The 21,636-nt window shown below is 41.8% G+C and overlaps 1 protein-coding gene across 3 annotated transcripts in view; it reads left to right on the forward strand.

Annotated features, from left to right (window-relative positions):
• The first annotated feature begins 279 nt into the window (after nt 1-279).
• The window catches only part of wu:fj29h11 (uncharacterized), a 49,978-nt gene continuing 28,621 nt past the window's right edge, over nt 280-21,636 (forward strand). Inside the window, exons 1-20 of one of the 3 annotated variants that reach the window (XM_056429092.1) lie at nt 280-651; nt 3,751-3,776; nt 3,903-4,900; nt 6,026-6,224; nt 6,321-6,688; nt 7,637-7,759; nt 7,837-8,034; nt 10,454-10,594; nt 12,782-13,042; nt 14,068-14,248; nt 14,345-14,511; nt 14,633-14,776; nt 16,490-16,668; nt 17,039-17,211; nt 17,366-17,590; nt 17,708-17,817; nt 18,977-19,168; nt 20,301-20,436; nt 20,509-20,704; nt 20,840-20,987. In XM_056429092.1, coding sequence (XP_056285067.1) covers nt 3,914-4,900; nt 6,026-6,224; nt 6,321-6,688; nt 7,637-7,759; nt 7,837-8,034; nt 10,454-10,594; nt 12,782-13,042; nt 14,068-14,248; nt 14,345-14,511; nt 14,633-14,776; nt 16,490-16,668; nt 17,039-17,211; nt 17,366-17,590; nt 17,708-17,817; nt 18,977-19,168; nt 20,301-20,436; nt 20,509-20,704; nt 20,840-20,987 — 4,128 coding nt within the window. In that variant the 5' untranslated portion in view covers nt 280-651; nt 3,751-3,776; nt 3,903-3,913. Of the gene's footprint in view, nt 652-1,576; nt 1,652-3,228; nt 3,777-3,902; nt 4,901-6,025; nt 6,225-6,320; nt 6,689-7,636; nt 7,760-7,836; nt 8,035-10,453; nt 10,595-12,781; nt 13,043-14,067; nt 14,249-14,344; nt 14,512-14,632; nt 14,777-16,489; nt 16,669-17,038; nt 17,212-17,365; nt 17,591-17,707; nt 17,818-18,976; nt 19,169-20,300; nt 20,437-20,508; nt 20,705-20,839; nt 20,988-21,636 lie in introns of those variants that run through there. The other 2 variants (XM_056429091.1, XM_056429090.1) reach the window with 2 other exon arrangements.

A 21,636-nucleotide genomic window follows, 5' to 3' on the forward strand; every position in this document is an offset into this window, starting at 1 on the left:
TATTTCCATACCATATTGCTGCCCAGCTGACATTGCGAAATGCCAAAACAGTGACACTGGCTATGACCACTGGTTAATAATTGACTAATAGGATTCATGTTGAGTTACATTAGCTACACCAGGACACTTCTCGTATTGTTTGCTAACGCTAGCTAGCGTAGCAGGTCTGCTAGCTCGCTGGCGTGAGCGTTGGCTCTCCATTGCAGGCAGGGAGTTGTATGAAAGAGAAGATGCACACTTGTCAACTGCTATACTAACCGGAACTTTCCGGTACAATAACAGGGAGCTGGATAGTCAGTCGTGGTTAACCAGACATTTTAAGTGTTGCTATTGAGTTTGACAAGTATTGCTTGAACAGAGCGTTGAGTATTTCAGTTGGTGTACCGTTAACATAAATAAACATTACGTTTGTCTCGCGCTGTCAGCCAGGCGACGAGATCAAGCTCATAACGTCCCCCACATTGTACAATATATTAGTGCAACCGCTTTAGTTAGAAGTGGGTAATTCTTAATTGACGTTACGGTGTCATCTGAGCTGTTAATGGAAGATAAATGTAATGTCACTTTTCCCCATGCTGAAAGCGACAGCCCTCGCCTTGAGGAGACAGGAGATGCGATGCACTGACCACATCACAAAGTGAACAACGCACGGTATGTTGTCGGCCCCTTTGCCATTAACCAGAGTCCTTTATGATGGGTTTTAAGATCAGTCTTCAGAGGCTGTGGGCCAGCGTTGCATGTAATAACAAGAGAACACGATGCTAGAAGATACCCATGTGGGGACGCGGAGTCAAACAAAGGGAGCGTAACTATTATAGCTATAACTATTGTGCTGTGAATTCCTCAGTGCTACAGAAGTCAGCTCAGTTGGCAAGAAGCCAGCCAATTACCAAAAGAGGTGGAGTGGTGAATGTGCCAACATGTAACTTTGTTGTCGTAACTATGCACACTCTGATCCAGGGATTTAAAGTTACATTCTTCAGCTCTGTTGTTTCCTTCGGTACACATTTATTTTCACAAGTGACTGGGCAGTAACAGTGCATTTGCTGACGTGGTTTATTACACAGTAGTTGGGATGAATCACCTGGGTTCAAGCTATGAATATGAAACTTAAAGTTAGTTTCTTTCCCCTCCCTTCCCCTCTCAGGCTTCTCTTGTTTTGTTTTCCCTTCTGTTTTGTCATTCATGTGCCCTTACCAACCGGTTTTACTTGTATTACCATGTCATCTGGTAAATGAACTAGTATTGCGTTTGTGTCTCTGCAGATATCCTTTGTCAAACAGACATACATTAATAAGTGCCTCACATAACTAGATGAACCGTAGGTCATGAAATACAGTGTGCTGCTGCTTTTGTTTGCCTCTTGTTTGCTCTTTTCATTGCTTTGTCTGTGAGATGAGGTGTAACCCTTTCCAGGAATATGAGAGTGTGTCATGTCACAAAAAGACATGATAGACTTGAATGAGCTTACCAGTTACTTTCAGTTTCGTTTCTCTGTGTCTTAGCTCAGAATGAAACACAGCAGGAAAGGAGATGAAGGAGGAGGCGGGGTATAGGGCCTTTAAAAGCTAAAACAGGAAGGTTGCGAATTAAAACAGCAGTCCAGCGTCTGAGGAAGATGCACTACAGACCTAATCGTTTGAAAGAATAGGTAAGATAGACCTGATCGCTCTTACTCTACATGCAACGTTGTGCTGTTAACTTTTATGCATGTGCCTCTGGATGTGTCGGGAACTAATTAGCGACGTTTTGGTACAACAACTACAGTTTTGATTAGCCTTATAATAATGTTCATGCCATGGTCTAAGTAACTAAGATTGTTTTTTGACAAGCTTGGGTCATATCATCCAGTAGGTGGGTTGACAAGTGTAAACCTGTTCAACCTTATGGTATCAATGCAAATATTCAGTTGTTCGGTGTGCTGGCCCCTATAGCCGTAAATAAATGATGAGAAAAGTGCTCTTTTTGCTGGAGCCCACTTTTTTAATTCTTCAGTATTTAAGAATAAAAGTTACTCTCTCTGTCATCAAGTCCCCCCAAATGTTTTTTAATATCCGACGGGGCATTTATTTGAGTTATTGTGAGAATATCGCCCCTCCTCCTCCCTCCTCCTCCTCCACTTCCTCCTTCGCGCAGTGCTCCTCGCCGCAGCACCAGACAAACCCAGGGCTCTCAAGTTTTGAAGACAGGCAAGAGTGAGAGTTATATAACACAGATGATCGTTGAAGTATTGATTGAATACACATTGCTAATGACTCTTTCCTTTTAGCGTTTTTTTCAGCGTGATAAATACGATATGTGGCGGGAGTGTGTGACTTAAGACTGAAATGTGTGACTGTCACGCTCAATGCGTGACACTTGAGAGCCCTGCAAACAGATCATGACGGTGTTTGTCCCCTGACGTTGTTTTGTGATAAACCAACCACAACATTAGCGCTGCTGAAAACATGACGTCACAACTGGTCCGACGTTTCCTAAAAAAATAAATAAACAAAAACTCACGAAATCCGTGATTTCAAAGCCTTGTCCAGCTGTTTACTGACGTTAGTTATGTTTAGAGAATAGAGAGGAGAGAGAGAAGAGATTGAAGAGAGAGAGAGAGAGAGAAGAGATAGAGAGAGAGAGAATTCTTATTCCGTTCTATTTAAAGGGCTAGTCTAGGATTTGCGTGGCCACACTGAAAAACAAATCATAAGGCCTCTCTTGTTCAGAGGGCCGGGCCAAATGTGGAGGGGGGCCTTAGTTTGAGGACCACTGCTCTTGGCTGTTGATGTCTATCAATATCGCTCATTTTGAAAATGACGTAAGAGGGCAATACGGATCCGTATCAGACCAGCGAGGAGGAGGGCAATACGTGGCTGGCATGACGACCCATTAGCCAATCAGAATGCTTGTACTGTTGTTGCTATAGAATAATTCATCTTTATTCATAAAGAAAATGTAAGGTAGCGGTCTGATGCTGCCCAGAGGAAACGCAGGTCGAGGACAGCTTCACTAGTGTATTGCTGCTTATGCTTCAACTCTGTCAGAATTTTGTTTTTGGCATTGGGTGCCCTTTTTTTTGGTTTGAGCACCTGCCTCCCAAAATGTCTGTGCACGTGCCTGAATTTCAGCATTGACAAGAATATTGGCTTGTGCTGAGTATTGAATAACAATACTTTCTGAGTACTGACCGATAATAATAATGATGATGAGAATAATATTAACAAATGTTATCATCAAAATGAATAGCAACAAGCATATTAACAAGCAAACCATTATATGTACACAGTCATTTCATCCATCGCATACTACAATACAACATCTTAGTTGAACAGTTGCTACTACTCATATTTTTGTGTTTAAAAAAAAGAGTTTAAATATTCCAATCAAGATATACATTAGCTATTAACCTTTTTATTAAAATAAAGACATAACATTAAAAAACATTTCTGGTAAGGATCCCTTTAATTTGGTTATTCAACAATTGTGACAAAGAGTCGATTTGGTTTTCTTCCAATAAATTATGTTCTTTATGCTGAAAGACTTGTATACCAGAAGCTTATGAACACATCTCTGGTAAACACCAGATTTAAAGTGGTGTTCTTGTGGGATTCTTTATGTTTTACAGATCTGTCGATTAAATCAAGTTATTGATTAGTCTATCTGAGTGGAAATTGATACGGAATTTCTTTGGTAGACGACTTCTATATATCATACCCTTATATTGACAGTGTTTATGTATCTGCCTCCTCTTTTTCTGTCTAACAGTAAGGATCATTCTCTGTTGGATATACGTGAGTTTTAAACACACTCCTTAAAGCACATGCACTGTATGGAGCTTCTTAGTGAGAGCACGCACTATTGGTATCCTACTTTGCAGGATTTATCTGTTATTAATGGACTCTTTTTTCCTTTGATAGCATCCTTCAAAATGGAGAAGGTTCTGGAGAATGTCGTGGCCATGGTGAAGGAGCACCCAGCTGGGATCCCCCTTAAAAAGTTATCTGTGTTCTACAGCCAGACATACCGCAAGAACCTGACTTTAACCTCCCTAGGCTTCGACTCCATGTCTAGCTTGTTGGTCTCTCTGGACAAGGATCTGGTTGTGGAGGAACAACTGGTGCATCACAAGGCCCACTGCCACCTGAGACAGGCTGGATCTGGGGCATCAACAAAAGCTACAGAAGACCACAAAGATATTGAGGGGGTTTTGGAAGATATAGTGGCGATGGTGAAGCAGCACTCAGATGGGATCCCCCTGAAAAAGATATCTGTAACCTACAGGCGGACATACAACAAGCACCTGACTTTGTCCTCATTGGGCTTTGATTCCATGGCTAGCCTGGTGGCCGCTCTGGACAGGGATCTGGTTGTGGAGGGGGAACTGGTGTTTTGTAATTACCATCATCGTGGTAGCAGGGCTGGAGCTGGACCACCAGCGAAAGCAACAGAAGATAAGTTTGAGAATGTTCTGAAAAATGTTGTGGCCTTGATGACAGAATTCCCAGATGGGATTCCTCTGAAGACGGTGGCTATAGTCTACAGCCAGAAATACCGCCACAACCTGGCCTTAGCCTCTCTGGGCTTTCAAACTATTTCCTGTTTGGTAGCATCTTTAAAAGGAGATCTAGTCGTGAGAGGGGACATTGTGTTCCATAAGATCCACCAGGCTCAAAATCAGCTATTAGCTGGTAAGCCATTAAAGGCCACAGAGGACAGCAGGCCTGCAACACCACAGAGAACTGAACCACTTCTTGGGAAGAGTAGCGCTACTCCAAGTGCTCCAGTGCCTCAGATGGATGTGCCTCCCACTGCCTCTTTATGTTCGACCCACTGTCTCCCGGTTAACCCACTCTTTCCTGCGTCCAAGCCAGCGGAGAAGTTGACCCAGCAGCAGCTGTACCAGAGGGTCATAGAGGTCAGTTATGAAAACAAATATATGCACCACAGACTATTTTGCTTTCAGATTGTGTTTTCTCTGTTAGCATTGTTATCTCCTGTATATCTGAGAACATTTTACATGAAAGCAACAATAATACAATAGCACTCATTTAACTTTCCCCAGACAGATCATGTTTCATCCAAACGTGTTGCTAAGACGTGACATGAACCGATACACCATGGCAGAAGGAAAGAAGACTTAATTAAAGTGCACATTACAGTAGACATTTTACACTGGCGAGACACAATGCTACTGAGGTTGGCACTAGCTTGTTACCAAGGCAAAATCAGTATCCAAATGGAACCCCACAACCAAAAACCTTTAAAATAGGTCAATAATACATTGTTTAATTCGTTAATAAGACTCAATAATATCCCAAAACAGCTGGGCACTAGTTTTAGAGAACATTCTGGAGGAAGTTTTGCATTTGTTTGCGCCTATTTTTATTTGCTGAATAATAATACACATCTGGTGCTCTCAGTATTAGTAGTATGTAGGACTGGATCAAAATAAACTCTTGAGCATTCAAAATAATGCCATCCCTATTTTATATCTAATGCTTCACCACAGTCATTTAAAGAGGGCATTTAAAAAAAAAAAAAAATTCAGTACAGCTGCACTGAGCGAGTGGGAGAAATGTAGTGCCATGTTTTTGCCCTCTGCTCCATCGGCAGGATAAACAGGGGAGTTGTTTACTGTAAGGCTTCGAGTTAGATGCCTGAGAACCCATCACTGTTTTCTGATCATGTTAATGATTTAATGTGGGTTCCACAACATGTTTGCTGCTTTGAAATGTTGTGGAACATTTTGAAACAAAAGCTTCAGTTAAAGCAGTCAAAGACATTGCTTTCAGTATCAGACACAGACATTACCAGAACCTGGTATTAATACTTCAAAAGTTCAAGATTTGAGAAAAACAACAAACCTTCAAAAGCTTAACAAATATTAAGTCAATAACTCGTATATAGTGTTATTTGGATGTTAGAGCATGTCTTTAACATATTTATCTAAAAACTGACCTTTGACTTTTCCAGCATGGAAAGTTATACTATTGCCACTGTCTACCGTGTAGGCCAGTAAAAGTGTATTTATGTGTTGCAGGTGATTAATAAGTACCAGCTGAGTGCTCCATCAATGGACCAGCTCCAAACCTGCTACTCTCAGCAGTTTGATGAACAGCTTCCTCTCTCACAGTACATGTCTCTGTATGACAGCTGTGAAGCTTCTTGGCCTAAGAAGCTTCACACTCACTCTGAGCCAACAGCAGATCCCAAGACTGCTGTATTGCAGACAACAGCAGGTAGCATATCATGACAGCATTAACTTTCATGCATTAAAACAAAGATGATTTCTTCCGTACTTCTAAACAAACATGTGTTGACATATCCTCCCACAGAAGCACAGGATCTTACGAGAAAGCCTGAGGAAGAAGACCTGCAACAGTCCATTGTGTCCAACTTCCTTTCTAGCTCTGACTTCCCATTGCTGGGGACAGATGTAAGCTCGACCAAAGAGAAGAAGAACACAATTAAAGATGCATCCAAGAGAGAGGGCGGTGGCACCATCTTTAGAGACGCCTTTCATGCCCAGCTGAGAGAGGTCCATGGAGCTAATATGCGGGCAGTAGAGGCTATGGAGAAGGATGATCAAGAGCTCAAAGGCAGGAAGAGGAACAGAGTCCTGGATCAGGATTCAGTGAACAGCCTGATGGAAGATGTGATACGAGACATCTCTGCAGAGGGAGAACTGGTCACCAAAGAGAAGGTGAGGGGGAAGAGAACACATCTAGTGACTGCTGATACTTCTGTCTGCATGTGGTCAATATGAAGCTAGAGCAGTCATTCTCAAACTGTGAGGCTCTATTTGTTAACTCAATAAATCCAGTGACAACGGTAGATGTTTAAAGCTTTACTTCAAGCCAACAATAATTTGTTCCGTGCGCAAATTGTTCCGTGTCCAATGGACCCGATAAGATGTGAAGTCAAAAAGACTCCGGAGAGCAAGCAGAGTTAATAATGTGTGATGAAGAGATGAAAATTCATCCATAAGGAGAGAGAGAAGAGGAGATAGGTGCTCAGTGTATTCTAAACGTCCCCCAGCAGCCTATCAGCCTATAGCAGCATCTCTAGGGGCTGGACCAGGTGAACCTGATTCAGCCCCAACTATAAGACTATCAAGAGGAAAGTCTTCAGTCTCCTCCACATGAGGTGACTGTGTCTGCCTCCAGGACTGAAGGTGAAGCTTGTTCCATAAAGAGGAGCTTGCTAACTGAAGTGGTGTCCATGAAAGCATGTATTGTTTACATTCCTGATTGTTTAATAGCTGTCACTTCTATCTTTCATTTGGTCTTGTAGCTGTAAAACCGTACCTATAACTTTCAGTGAAATCTGTGCTCCTGCGCATATGTGTCCTTTTGCAAAACAAACACTACAATGCCCCCCCCCCCCCCCCACGCACACACACACCTATCCCAACAACTTTGAGTGATACAAAACTTCAAGTTGTACCTTATAAGTTCAAGTAAATAGCTGTTAAACAAGAGTAATAGTTGCTGATGGGCAGATTGTGGAATGTTCTCGGGATCTAACGTTGGCCTGTTCAGCTACTAAAAGGTCTTTCACTCAAGTACCATATTTACTTATTTTCTGCTAAAGTTGCTGAAACAAACCAATGCACTGCATATCTTTCCCTCATTGTCCTCGCTGTATCCAGGTGATATCCAGGGTGTGCACCCTGATGCAGATCCCCTCTTTGGAAGGCATGATCAGACACTGGACGATTCCGGCTTTAAAAGACCTTCAATACGTCATGAGAGAGATCAACATGTTCATAGAGGTTGGCAGATGCATTTTCTAATACTTGTGTTGATGTGGATGTTTGGTTGCTATTGCAGTATTCTCTCTTTGTGTCAGTCTAGTGCAGCAGTGACATCTATCTGTACCTTGTATGAGCTGGGCCAGTCACTGGCTGGACTGAAGGACAAGAAGCGTTACGAGGAGCTGAACCTGGGGCCCCTCTGCAAACTCCCCCTCATCCACCGCATGTTCAAGATAGACAGTAACACTAAGGATGATGACATCCACCAGATCGAGACAATTGACATCTTAAAGGTAAAATTTATATTTTATGAAACTGGGACTAAACATTCAACAACAATTCTAGTGTTGGTTATATTTTCGTTATTTTATTTATAGAACTTTGCATTCAAGCGTTACATTTTTATATTACATAATCTGAGTCCCTTTTTGTGTTTGGATTATTAATTGTTCTTCTGTGCTGGAAAATGTGGATCTGGATAAAAGCAATGAGCCATGTTTCACATGTATGGTTTCAAATTAACTGACTTTTACATTTCTTTTATAGCCAACTTTTTTTCATTTAATAATTCATCAAATGTGTATTTATTTGCAAAGCTTTAATGTACAGTGCAACGCATCTATAGCTACTTAAAATATCACCACATTTTCTATCTAAATCAGGAAGGTCATGAAAATAATTCAAATGATCTCCTGAGACCCAATACGGTTCAACTACAATGTCCAATGTCCAAAAAGTATTTTTGGAAATTGTAGTTAAACTGTCTAAAACATAATGATAAACATGAGCATCTATATTGATGTTGGACATCAAATTAAAGAAGACAACTTGGGCTACAAGTATCAGTGAGCCATTTCAACACAACTCAAACTACAACTGAAATGATAATTAAAATATCATAATCAAAATTTGGTCAGAAGTCGCCCCACTCAGAACGTTTCTGGAACTAGTGACACGTAGCTTCGTGCTATCGTAAAAATTAAATATTAGAAAGCAAGAGGACTTCACAGATTCTAAATATCTTAACAGAATCCTTCTGCACCAAAGTATCACGGAGATATTAATCGCTTCATAGCTTTACAGCCAGAAAATTCAACTTACATTTGTTCTTTAGGAAAAGAACAAATTATTTTCTCCCATGAATTCCAGCTGGCATGTTTTCCATGTGTGTATCTGTCCCTTTAAAAACCAGGCAGACCTTTGGGAAGTACGTCAAAGTCAGCTGTCCGGAAGTTCAATTTCAGCGAATCGGACTTCACATTTTAAATATGGCGACACCTTTTTTTCTCCTATTGGCTCACAGTGCTGTCAATCTTGTCTTTCTTTGTACCAACCTTGGTATTGGCTCTAAGGATTCCAATGACATGACGTTTTTTTAAATACGCCCTTCCCGGGCAGAGATATCTGCGTGAGCAACAGCTGCGCTGTGACAGATTCAAAAACCGGCTTTACGCGCAGCACCACTTTGTTTCATCATTCTTTTATCTTTGGTTTACTAATAAAGCCACGGAATGATGTATTTGGATGTATTGAACACCAAAAGTGAAAGTGAAATAAATGGTTTGGCACATGAGAAAAGTCAAATGGCACAGATGGTGCTCCAATGTGCCCAAATGCACATTTTAGAGACCTCGCCTAAATTCTTTACCAAAAACTCTCCAACTATTGTTCTGCTTTATTTTTTATTTCATACTTAGCAGAGAGTCTGTTCACAAGTTGTGTTATTATCTAGGTGATTTTAGGCCTTTGCTGCGCATCCATCCAGAGATATTCATCCTGAAAGTGTTTTTTTTTCTAATCGAACCTGAAACTTCTATTTTCATAGAAGTTTCATCTTTATTTACTCTTAACCAGTAACATATCTAATAATATTTACACAGCTAAACAAAAGATCACATTTGTTGCCTTTATTATAACACCAACATTATTCAAATAGCTTTTGTGGTTGCAGAGCTACACCCTTTTTAGTTTGGGTATGTCATTTCGAGCAGAAACCTCAAAAATCGGGTGGTGATCAAGAGGTTGATCACAACAATAAATCCATGTAGCCGAGGTTGCGTTAGCAGTATTAACTAGAATGGGCACTCGGTAGAGCGGATACCTTCGCATATCACAAGATTGGGTATTGCATTATGAATATTTTGGCATTAGTTGCATGTCAATTGGACAAAAATGTATCGTGCTATGGTAAAAAGAGAGTTTGACCTTTCCATGACCTTGACCTTTGACCCAATTGATCCCAAAATCTAATCAAATGGTCCCCGGATAATAACCAATCATCCCACCAAATTTCATGCGATTCGGTTCAATACTTTTTGAGTTCTGCGAAAGATTTTGACCTGTTCATGACCTTTGACCTTTGACCCGATCGATCCCAAAATCTCATCAACTGGTCCCCGGATAATAAACAATCATCCCACCAAATTTCATGCGATTCGGTTCAATACTTTTTGAGTTTTGCGAATAACACGCATACAAATAAATAAATTAATAAATACACGGCGATCAAAACATAACCTTCCGGCATTTTCAATGCGAAGGTAACCATGCACCTTGTAGATAACAGGAATCTCTCCTCATGCCTCTGTGTGAGAATGTGGATGGAGCCATTGATCTCTGCATGGGGAACAAATGTGGGCGAAGCCCTAGTTCAATCTCATCTGAACTTTGAATTATTTTTGCCTGAATGTGTCTTCTGTTTCCATTGTTTAGCAAATCCGTGTGTTTCGGAGGCAGCAGAACAAACCAAAAGTAGACCTGGCTGAGTTTATGAAGTATCTGGCCGACCACTACAACTGTGACTCTCCCTACGAGCTGGGTGTCAGGATTCACAGCATCGGGCTGCCCATAGCGGTAAGAGAAACCACCTACTACAACCTTCCAAGGCTGTTTGCTCTTGCGTTATGGCATAGTTACATGACGATGTAGCTGGTATCGTTTTCACCTTATAAGTCTGTGTGGGAGGGATCATGGTAAAATAATATTCTGTCTGTTCATCTGTGGACAGATGTTGTCAATGTGACTGTATCACACTTGTACTAGTTACACTCTGAACTGTATCTAGTACAGGTGTGATACAGTCACATGTTGTCAATGTGACTGTATCACACCTGTCCCAATTCATACACTCTTGTCATATTCATTGAATGTGTTGTTACTCTGTAATGCTTCCTTCTGGTCACATGACATCTATTATTCATCTGGTCATATGACATCTATTCTTCTGTCCATCCTGGAGAGGGATCCTCCTCTGTTGCTCTCCTGAAGGTTTCTTACCTTTTGTCCCTGTGAAAGTTTTTTTATATATTTCTTGGGAGTTGTTCCTGATCCGATGTGAGGTCCTGGGACAGGGATGTCTATGTGTACAGATTGTAAAGCCCTCTGAGGCAAATTTGTAATTTGTGATATTGGGCGATGCAAAATAAACTGAATTGAATTGAATCTAGTAAAGGTGCAAGAAAAAGTGTGTAGTTGAGAGTTAGAAGATATGTGTGGTCTAAGTGCTGGAAGTAGTAAGAAGTGCACTATTTTATTAAACGTTTTTATTTTGCACTTATTTTCCTTTTCACTATATGTGATGGAGTATATTTCTCTCCAACAGTAGTACTACTATTCACTTCTGTAAGAAATGTACACAGTCACTTTAATCAGCAGGTGGCAAGCAGGACACAGGACCTTGGCTTGGGTCTTAAAGAGTTGTAGCATTTATTCACCAACAAATAGCCTTGACTGTACACACAGCACTACACATCTATCATGTTATGCTGCTCTAACACCAAATGCAAAGCAAATTCTTTGCACGAGTAGATTACATACAAAATCAATGCAAATTCAATTCAGTTTATTTGTATAGCCCAATTTCACAAATTACAAATTTGTCTCGGAGTGCTTTACAATCTGTACACATAGACATCCCTGCCCCAAAACCTCACATCGGACCAGGAAAAACTCCCAAATAACCCTTCAGGCGGAAAAAAAGGGAAGAAACCTGGAGGAGAGCAACAGAGGAGGATCCCTCTCCTAGGATGGACAGATGCAATAGATGTAATGTGTACAGAAGGACAGATTTAGAGTTAAAATACATTCAATGAATATGACAGAGTGTATGAATAGTTCATAGTAGGCATATTCCACGATGGAGACCTCCACGATCCATCAGGCAGATGGCGGTGGGGAGGAGGAGTGGGCGGAGTCTCAACAGGACAGTGGCGTAGTCATGAGCAGGAATTCCACGACCCAGACGATCCATCAGGCAGATAGGATCTATGCCGTCTCATAGGGTCCGATGACCCCATGAGACGTAAAGTCAAAAGGACTTCCGGGGAGAAAGCAGAGTTAGTAACGTGTGATTGAGAGATGAAAATTCATCCTTAAGGAGAGAAAAAAGAGGAGATAGGTACTGCAAAGACGCCAATGGATGCGAGTGACGCTGTTTTGCATAAAGCCAATCAGTGTTGAGAGGCCTGCCTGTCATCAATCACGGCCTGCAGTTGTTTGAATCAAACTACTGGTCAGCCTGAAGTAGTGCTGGAAGTGTCCGTCATTCAGAGGCAGTTCCTGCACAAGTCTGTGAAATCCACCTAAGAATAACATTATAAACCCAGACACGAGGGCGTTTGATTGTCCGATATTGGTGGGACTTCCACAACATGTACAGAGCAGAAGTATTTAGAATTTCTTCCATGGAGGATGACAGAAATTATAACTTATTCCATGGAGATAAGCCTCTCCTCCTTTTCCGCCTTGTCTAGCGGGATTGACGCGAATAATCACAAAAAGTTTGCGACTCATGCGACACAAAAATGTGCTTTATTGTTTGGTGTGGATGCAGCATTACTGCTGACTGCATTCTCACTGTCACACACAAGTGCTCGCTCTCTTGGTCCCACACTCGCTAACGTCACACACACAACCTGCGCTTCGAGTTATTCCTTTAAGGAGTTTGCTGCATTTATAGAGACACTTTGGTTCTTCAATAAACCATGCTTTGTTTGTATATAACTCCCAGCGTGTTTAACAATGCTTCTCTACTCCTTTCAGACAATACTGAAGGTGAGTCGATGTGAGCAATCTATCTTGGAACATGCCAGGGAGCTCATCCAGAAAGAGCTGGAGGAGGAAACCTACGAGCGGCTGAGAAAGATCAAGAAGATTGTGTTGGAGCCGGTGCAAGGAGCAGGTTCCTTCTCCTCCACCGGCAGCCTCGACCTCAGGAGGAAGTACGCCTCCATGCCTGCAGCCGAGGTATCACTGGCAGTCTTCTCAAACGCAGAGGGGGTATTCAGTCCCAAGATGGCTAAGGTGGGTTCTACGCACTGACAGCTGTATTCTATTAATGAATCTGATGCTAACTCTGAGGCATGAGAAGAGCTTGCTCAGTGGCAATGTGTGAGTTTTGTGTCCATGCTTTTGGGAACTCATTGGTAATGGCGCCCTGGTCCTGTGTCCTAAATTGATGCTTTAAGCTGCTGGGTGTTAATTCTCCTAAACTTCCCGCCATGAGCCTTGAGGGGATAACAAAGAGTTACAGAGCAATAACAAAATGTCCTTTAACCCCAGGGCTACAGTAGTTCAGTCCGTGGGGACTTGGGAACCGGAGGGTCACTGTTGAGGGCATGGAACCCCGAACTGTACCGGATGCTTGTCCAGCCCCAATGCTCAAACATCACTCCTTAATTTATCTGCATATGTCTTGTTTGTGAATGTGTGTGGAATGTGAAAGTGATCACCCATGGGGAACAATGAAGTGTTTCTTCTTCTTGATTATTAAAGTAAAAGCTTAATTTTAGACTATTAATACTGGTTAGCTCGACATTATATCTTTGGGTTAACTCTTTATCACAGACGTCTACTTGTACATGTTCTGAAATAATCTTTATCCAACTTATCAAACACAGTAGACATATTTGAATGAAGATAACATTCATTATACATCAGCAGGATGTAGTAGATGATATCATGTACACCTCCATTTGTTTATCCCCCTTCCTTTCCAACATATCCTGAGTTCAAAGTTTGCAGCATGTCTCTGGAAAGGTGCAAACATTTATGCTGACTCAACAACCACAAACTCTGGCTTGTTGGTCCAAAGTGGACTAAGTTGCAGTGTTTAACCAGGGAATGAGAAAGGGCTGGCTGGAGGTCACACCATCACCAGAAATCCAAATTGTGTTCTAAACACACACAAAATAATAAGAAAAGAGAAAATACAGACACCGCCACACATCTAATGGGTCAGACAAGATATTTACTCAGTAGTCATTTGTGATGTCATGTTAATGAGTACAATGTCTGAAACACATGCCTTTCTTTAACTTCCAATCCAGCACGTCCAGAACTTCCTGCTGCAGGTGTCAGGTAACCGGCTGGCAAAGGCTTTGTTTCAGCTGGCCATCTGTGGAGGCTCACTGGCCGTTCCACTGGACCTGGTGCCCAAAGACAAGTCATCCAACACCACAGAACAAACTAAGAGGGAGGACAAACCTACCACCTCCCTCGCCAGTGAAGGTATGAATGCAGGATATAGTGTTTCTGCCTCACATATGAACTAATCTGATCATGTTCGTCGATGATTTACAGACATTTCTGTCTTGTGTCTCTCAGCCAAAGTGAAGCAGTACCTTAAAGACAGCCTGTCCTCCCAGAGCACAGCCGTCACTTTGGCCCAATTGGCCTCTTTGGAGAGGAAGTTGACCAAACACTTCCTGGTCAAAGATTTCCTCTCTTTGGAGCAGGGCAACTTTCTGGAGTTCCTGGTTAAACATGTTCAGGTATTGTCTCTAAGGCCATTTATTTTACAGTCTGTGTAATATATATCGATGTTGTTTTAGATCTCCTCATTGTGTCCTCAGGGATATGATACTAATTCATCCTGTATGTGGTTGTGTGCAGCTCCTGCAGGACACACTGGGTTCGACTTTGCTTCTGGGCAGTGGGAGCATGGAACTGGCAGGCAGTGGTTTTCGACCCACCAGACAAGACGTGTTTGAGTTCATCACACAGTGCGGGGACATAATGTCTACTGACCCAGATGAAGTGAGTCAGAACATTTACACTTTTAAATAAAACAACTAAATTCATCATTTTCTCTGTTCTCCTGTGGACTACATGTTCTAGAACAGACATGGGCAAACTACGGCCCGCGGGCCACATCCGGCCCGTTGGGCTTTTTAATCCGGCCCGCCGAACTTGTCCAAATCGCAACTTTGTTTTCTTCCGGTGTGCGTTGGCGCGGAAAGTACTCGTCACACAAAACCCTTCACCATGATTTGTCAATCAGTTTGTCTGTCAACATTTTTCGAAAAAAACAACCAATGAACACTCAGTAAATCACAAGGGACCCGCCCACCACACAGGTGAGACTCATTTAGAAACAGCTGCAGGGATTTTGGCGAGCAGCGCGGAGCCTGGAGGGGCTGCAGAGCCACGAGGAGGAACACGCAGCCAGAAGAGAGCCACTTGGACCGGGTAAGAGTCTTTACTACACGTTACGTGTCACGGTGTCCGTCCCGGTGTCCGTAACTTGTGCGCGGTGCTGACTAGTCTTGTATTTTACAGAGAGGATTCACCAGCGCCTGCAGCGCAGCCTGCAGCTCCACCTGCCCGGCCAGCAGAGAGGTCTCGTGACACGATGACATGTTATTATAGTGAAGCCATATTGTAAATAGTCTGTCAATAGTTGTGTTCTGTTTTCTATTTCACAACATGTATATAATGTGGAATTTTTTTTTAATGTACAATACATATTTATAAAAAAAAAAAATGTAATGGTCATTTTTTATTTGCACACACCCCATGAAACTTTATCTGCAATATGAAGTCATTTCTCAGTCCCATCTTTATCATTTTGGTGAATGTGTGACAGACCACATCATTTTTACTAAAAAAACGTTAATATAAAATTTGGTTTTCCTCAATTCAGTTTATTTGTAATTACAAATTTGTCTCGGAGTGCTTTACAATCTGTACATATAGACATCCCTGACCTTTGACCTCACATCGGATCAGGAACAACTCCCAAATAACCCTTCAGGGGGAAAAGGGAAGAAACCTTCAGGAGAGAACAGAGGAGGATCCCTCTCCAGGGTGGACAGATGCAATTACATGTATCTAGCATTGTATTCAGATATTTCACTGCTTTTGTGAACCTATGACCTTTGGTAAACCAATTTCAAACACCAAAACAGTTTGTCCACATGAGTAAAGGTGTGTTTTCAGAAGAGATATGAATAATTTTTAAAAATCGAACTTCAATTGTCAGCTTTAGGGTCATATTTTCTCGAGTAAAGCGCTGTCAGTCTGTTTGTGACGGGTTCTTACACATGCTGACCAGATGACGCCGCACATCGCCCTCAATTTAAAGACCCCTTTCTAGTTTCTGCTGCAGGCAGGATATTTAATACAGTCTATCTCTCAGGACAATCCGTCCATTATTTTGCGGGGTTTAAAACAATTAGAAATTATTGAGCTTGAGTATGTCGTTGGGTAATAATTTGTTTTGAATGTTGAAAGTGATTCCATTGATGTCTTTCCAGTAAATGTTTTTACTTTAACTTTGCACCTTAAATTGAAATGTATAAAAAACAGACGCAATCTCCAGGTTTAATAAATTACATTGCGTGTCCAAATGCTCCTGGCCCGGCCCCTCTGTCACATTTTAGAACCGATTGTGGCCCGCAGGTCAAAAAGTTTGCCCACCCCTGTTCTAGAAGGTGACAGGAACATTAACATTCACCTTCCTTTTCCCAGCTCTCCCACATTGAGTCAGCACTGAGGGCCCACTACAGGATCCGGGACAGTCGGGACCTAGGCTACGGCACTCTGCAAATGCTGGCTGGCCTGGTTCAGCGTCAGAGAGGGCTGTCAGGAGGTGGACTGAGCCAGATCCACTATGAGTCAGCTCTGTTTGCCAAACATAGCAAATTAAGGTTAGCAGTTGTTGTTTTTACATACAAAATAAGGATTTAAAGAAAATATACTCGGGACGATTATCCTTGACTAAATAATTACGATTCATGATATTATCTCGATAATGATCAAAATATGTAGCTCTAAAATATACAGCGGTCACCTTTTTTAAGAAACTGTTTACAAAAAATGTGTAAATAGTCTCATCCCCAACAGAGAACAATGATGACTTTGAAATGTGTCATTGGTGATAAAGCATAATGCACTCTGATGCACAGGGTTTAACAGCAGCATGATGATACAGAATATCTCCATGGTCCATATAGGCATCCCCAACATATAACTGAATATGAAAAGTTTCATCCTTGGCTATTTACTCCCTGTGAACAGTGCTGAAGATGGGGGTGAGGCAGTGGGGCGCCTCGGGGAGATGTCAAAGGCCCAGGCCCTGGCCAGCTTGCTCTCCTGCCCTTTGCTGGAGGATTTAAGTGAGTGGAGCCAATGGGAGCTGATCTTTAAACCCCTTCATGGCTCCCTCAGAGATTTCATCGAAAGAAATGCAGGTAGGAGTTTGTGTGCTAGATCATATCTGGATAAATGTACAACACCTTTTTAATTCTGCTCAGTATTCCTCAAACATGCTCATTTGATGAAAGAAAAATGAGTAAACATATTAATTTCTTTGTGGGGAAATGTTGTTTTTGTTTACTAAAACAGCAAATACAGGCCTGGCAGCATTGGAGGTGACACCGGGTTTGCTCCTCAGGATCACCACACACACAGGAGACAAGCATTTCTCCAGAGCCTCCATGACTCTTGACCCTGTTGGAACAGCTGGCCACCTTGTGTCCATAGTAGTAGCTGATGGGGTTGTCAATGCTCCCACGGCCCTACTGGCCAATCACATGGAGAGCTCCTTGGCAGCAGCTGTGGCTAAAGAAGGTAGTGATGCATCAGGGCTCATCAAAGTTCACTTTGTTTATAGCTTGAATAATGCATCGTAATCCGGGTGCAGCATGTGTGATTCATCATTACTAATATGATATTTGTGTTCCTTAGATTTCTCCCTAGCTGAAGATGATGTGTCATGTTATAGCAGAGTGGCTGAATTCCTCTTGGCTTGTTTGACACGAATCCCCACTAGAACCTGCCAGGCTCTTTTGAAGCAGGTCAGTCACGCAACACCAGAGAGTTCAGGATCATATCATATACCTCCTGTTATTACTGGAGAGAGGTTATGCAAACGGTTCAAATGGATGCTGTTAAGATTATCCCATGGCTCAACAAGAAATAGATTGTATTTATTTTGCTATGTCCAGTGTATAATTGGGACAAATATTTCAGGAAACAGATGGAGCACAGCTTTTTCCTTCTTCCTCTGTTTATCAGTTTTCAAACATGATATACAAGGTGTATGTGTCCGGTTTAGGGTAAATATTAGCAATATAGCAAATGTTTCAAACAAAAGAATACTACAAATTCACAGCTGCATAAATCTATATGTAATGAAAGGTAGTAATATAATGAAATCAGCCTCTCTTAGTGCAGCAAGAGATGATGTCTGCTTACATAAAGGTTTCATATATATAACAGACATTGTGTATGTTGTAAATTAAATATATATATGCTGCTGTTCGAGGGTTGCAGTACATGATCATGTGTGGCTACGGGCCCAATCCAGATCCAATTCAGAATATAAATATTTCTTAGAAAGTGCTTTCTGCACATCAAATTGAGCTCATAACTGATCACATGAGGCAAAAACTTCTTCTCTGTACAGATCCTCTAATTAGACAATACTCTTCTAATGCCAGACCAGGAGGGAATCACTTTGAAACAAGGGGGGAAACTGATGATTTGCCACAGTCTGGGCACATAGCCAGCCAGCACTCCAGCCAAAATGTTTCCATATGCGTATCGACTGACAGTCACGGTGGACGTGTAATGCGGTGTGAAGCACAATTTCTGACTAACAAACACACCTTTCTGCGTGTCCTTGTCAAGCTTTAGCCTGTAAATGTAAATCTGCTCGCCTAAAATGTTGAGGAGGTGGTTATAAGTCTTACAGTTGTCATGCGAACCTTTTTTTAAATTTTATTTTATTTATTTTTTAAACTAACTGGAGTTTTTGTTAAAAATCTCCTCTTCATACTAGACACAGAATGAAAACGCGAATTCCTATTCACCACATAGTTGTCGCAATTACAATTACGACAATATAGTTCCAGATTGAGACATGGTTACTGAGACTATGTTGAAAGAAATAATTTTTTGTTCTAACTCTGATTAACAAATGGTTGCATGTTCTTGCATGAATGTGACTTCCAGGTGTTTTTGGAGCCTTTCTCTCGTGTCTTGGGACAGGCCAAGACTAAACAGGTCCTGATCACTGTGGCCCAGTCTGACCGGAGGCACATGAACTGTCTGCATCGGCTAGGGATCCTCCTCGGCATCACGGATTGGGTCAAAGACTACCAGAAAAAGCTGAACACGCACACAGCACCTGCGGAACAGGCCAAGGTCAGAAAATAAAATAAAAACTGTACTCTCATTGGTTGGGATGAGTCATAATATGTCTCCAATTAACGGTAACTCCATGAGTAAGAATAACGACATGGAACTCAGCGTATGTCTGGTTTGTAGAGCTATCCACTCAAGAAATGTTAGTCAATGAAGACCGCACTGAGCGATTAGTGGATTAATAGGAGGCAGCACTGCTGGCTTGTGAGTCCCTGCAGCTGCTGCTATATTGAGCCAAAGACCACAGTACAACAGCGAGTGGAATGTTTTGTGGTTTCCACAGCCCAGAGTGATTCTACCAGTTATACTTTCATTCATATCACACCAAGTATTTGTGAATCAGGACCGAAGAGTTAGGAGAAAGTTACTCAGTCAACATGCCTCTTGTATACCCAGCATCTTTGTCACAAAACATATCTTTTGTGAAGTTCTATCTTATCTCATTTTCAAGTTGGAGCTGAAAGTTTTGAACAGTAATAAGGCTGCCACCCCCAAACAGTTTTTGTCCTCTCTTTGAATTTCTCTAAAATCCCTGGCAGAACTTGCTGAGGTTGTCAAAAAGCTCCTCGGCAGAAGAAAACCTATGAGATTTGCCCTGAGATGCTGAAGGCACTGGACATTTTTGGGCTGTCTTCATTGACACGCCTCTTCAGTGTCGCATGGAGGTCGGGACAGTGCCTGTGGAGTGTGCGCAAATTATTAGGTTCCAACAGTCTGTTGTAAAGCCAAGCTTACCATCACCCCATGGACATGAGTTTTGGATTGTGACCGCAAGAATGAGATTGCATATACAAGTGGACAAAATTACCTTATTCTGTTGGGTGGAGGGAGGGAGCATGGAGTAGAGCAAGGGGTATGGGTATCTGCTCAGGAGGCCTTCTGGACCCCTCCCTATGGATGCTCTCTTTGCAAATCCAACTGGTAAGAGGCACCGGGGTAATAACATGGACGTCTGGAATATCCTGCAAAGTCTGCTGCCCCCACGACTGGGCCCTGGATAAGCAGAAGATCATGGATTGATGGTTTCTTCTAATGGTTTAATAGTATCTTGCTTCTTGTGCGTACACTGTGTCTTTAACAACAACAAAAAGAAAAGATGTTTGAAAGTAAATGTCCTTGTCTTTTTTGTCAGGAACTTTCATCTAATTTGATAGATTCTGAGAGCAACAGTCTATCAGCTCTGAATATGAGTGAAGATGAGTATCTTGAGGATAACATAATGGACAACACCTTTGCCTCCTCCAATCTCAACCAAAGCCTACAACAAGGTACATTTTCATTTCAGACTGAATAAGTACCTTACCAGTTCAATCTTTTAATTGCTCAATGATTTATTCTAGTATTAGGCCAGCAAGAAGTTGAAGAGGGAGAGGATGAAGAGGAGCTGTATGAGTTGTCCGCACTGCCTAACGGAGAGACATCAGACATCAGCAGTGAAGCTGAAGGAGGCCAGGACAAGGAGCAGTCAGAACTTTCTGATTCTGCCAGCTGCCAATCCACTGCCGATCTCCAAAGAGCCATAATTGAGGACATCAGGTTTGTTTTCATACCACCATGTGCAATATCTACTGAAGTTCTATGATTTTGTTTTGCCTATATGGCACCTTCAAATAATTGTTGATCTATATATATATATACGTATATGTCTGTCTATAATTTGTTTCCTGACAGGAAGAATGAGTTTGGTATTGGTGTGGAATTGAACGCTGCAGGCCTGAAGTTGATGCAGGTCCATCAGGACAGGCTGGGCCGCAGCTTAGACCGCCTCTCCACGGAACTCTACAGCAAAGACACACACTTTGTCTTGGAACTCATTCAGGTGAAACCTCTAATATTTACTCCCATAAAGATGTCACTAAATATTTATGTCTCAATGGCCATTGGTGGCTGTGACTCAGTGGGAAGAGCGTATTGTCCATTGACCACAAAGTTAGTTGGTCGAACATCGGCTCAAATTGTGTTCATGAAAGTGTCCTTAAGCAAGGAACTAACCGCAAGTTACACTTTAATTCAGTTCAGTTTATTTTGTATCGCCCAAAATTACAAATTTCAGACTCAGAAGGCTTTAAACTCTGTACACATTCAACATCACTGACCTTTGACCTCACATCAGATCAGGAAAAACTCCAGGATGGACAGAAGAATAGTTAAATACATTTTACAGAGTTACAACACATTCATTGTATATGACAGAAATGTATGAATAATTGATAGTAGGCATGGACCACGATCCAAACCTCCACAATCCATGAAACAGAAGGAGGAAGAAAGAAGGGGAGGAAGAAGTAGAGTTAGTAATGTGCAATAAGGGGACATGACATGACATTTCTTAAGGTTTTTTCCTGATCCGATGTGAGGTCCTTGGAAAAGGGATGTTGTATGTGTACAGGTTGTAAAGCCCTCCGAGGCAAATTTGTAATTTGTGATAATGGGCGAATACAAAATAAACTGAATTGAATTGAATATGG

The sequence above is a fragment of the Pseudoliparis swirei genome, chromosome 13, assembly GCF_029220125.1.
Source record: "Pseudoliparis swirei isolate HS2019 ecotype Mariana Trench chromosome 13, NWPU_hadal_v1, whole genome shotgun sequence".
Lineage (NCBI taxonomy): Eukaryota > Metazoa > Chordata > Actinopteri > Perciformes > Liparidae > Pseudoliparis > Pseudoliparis swirei.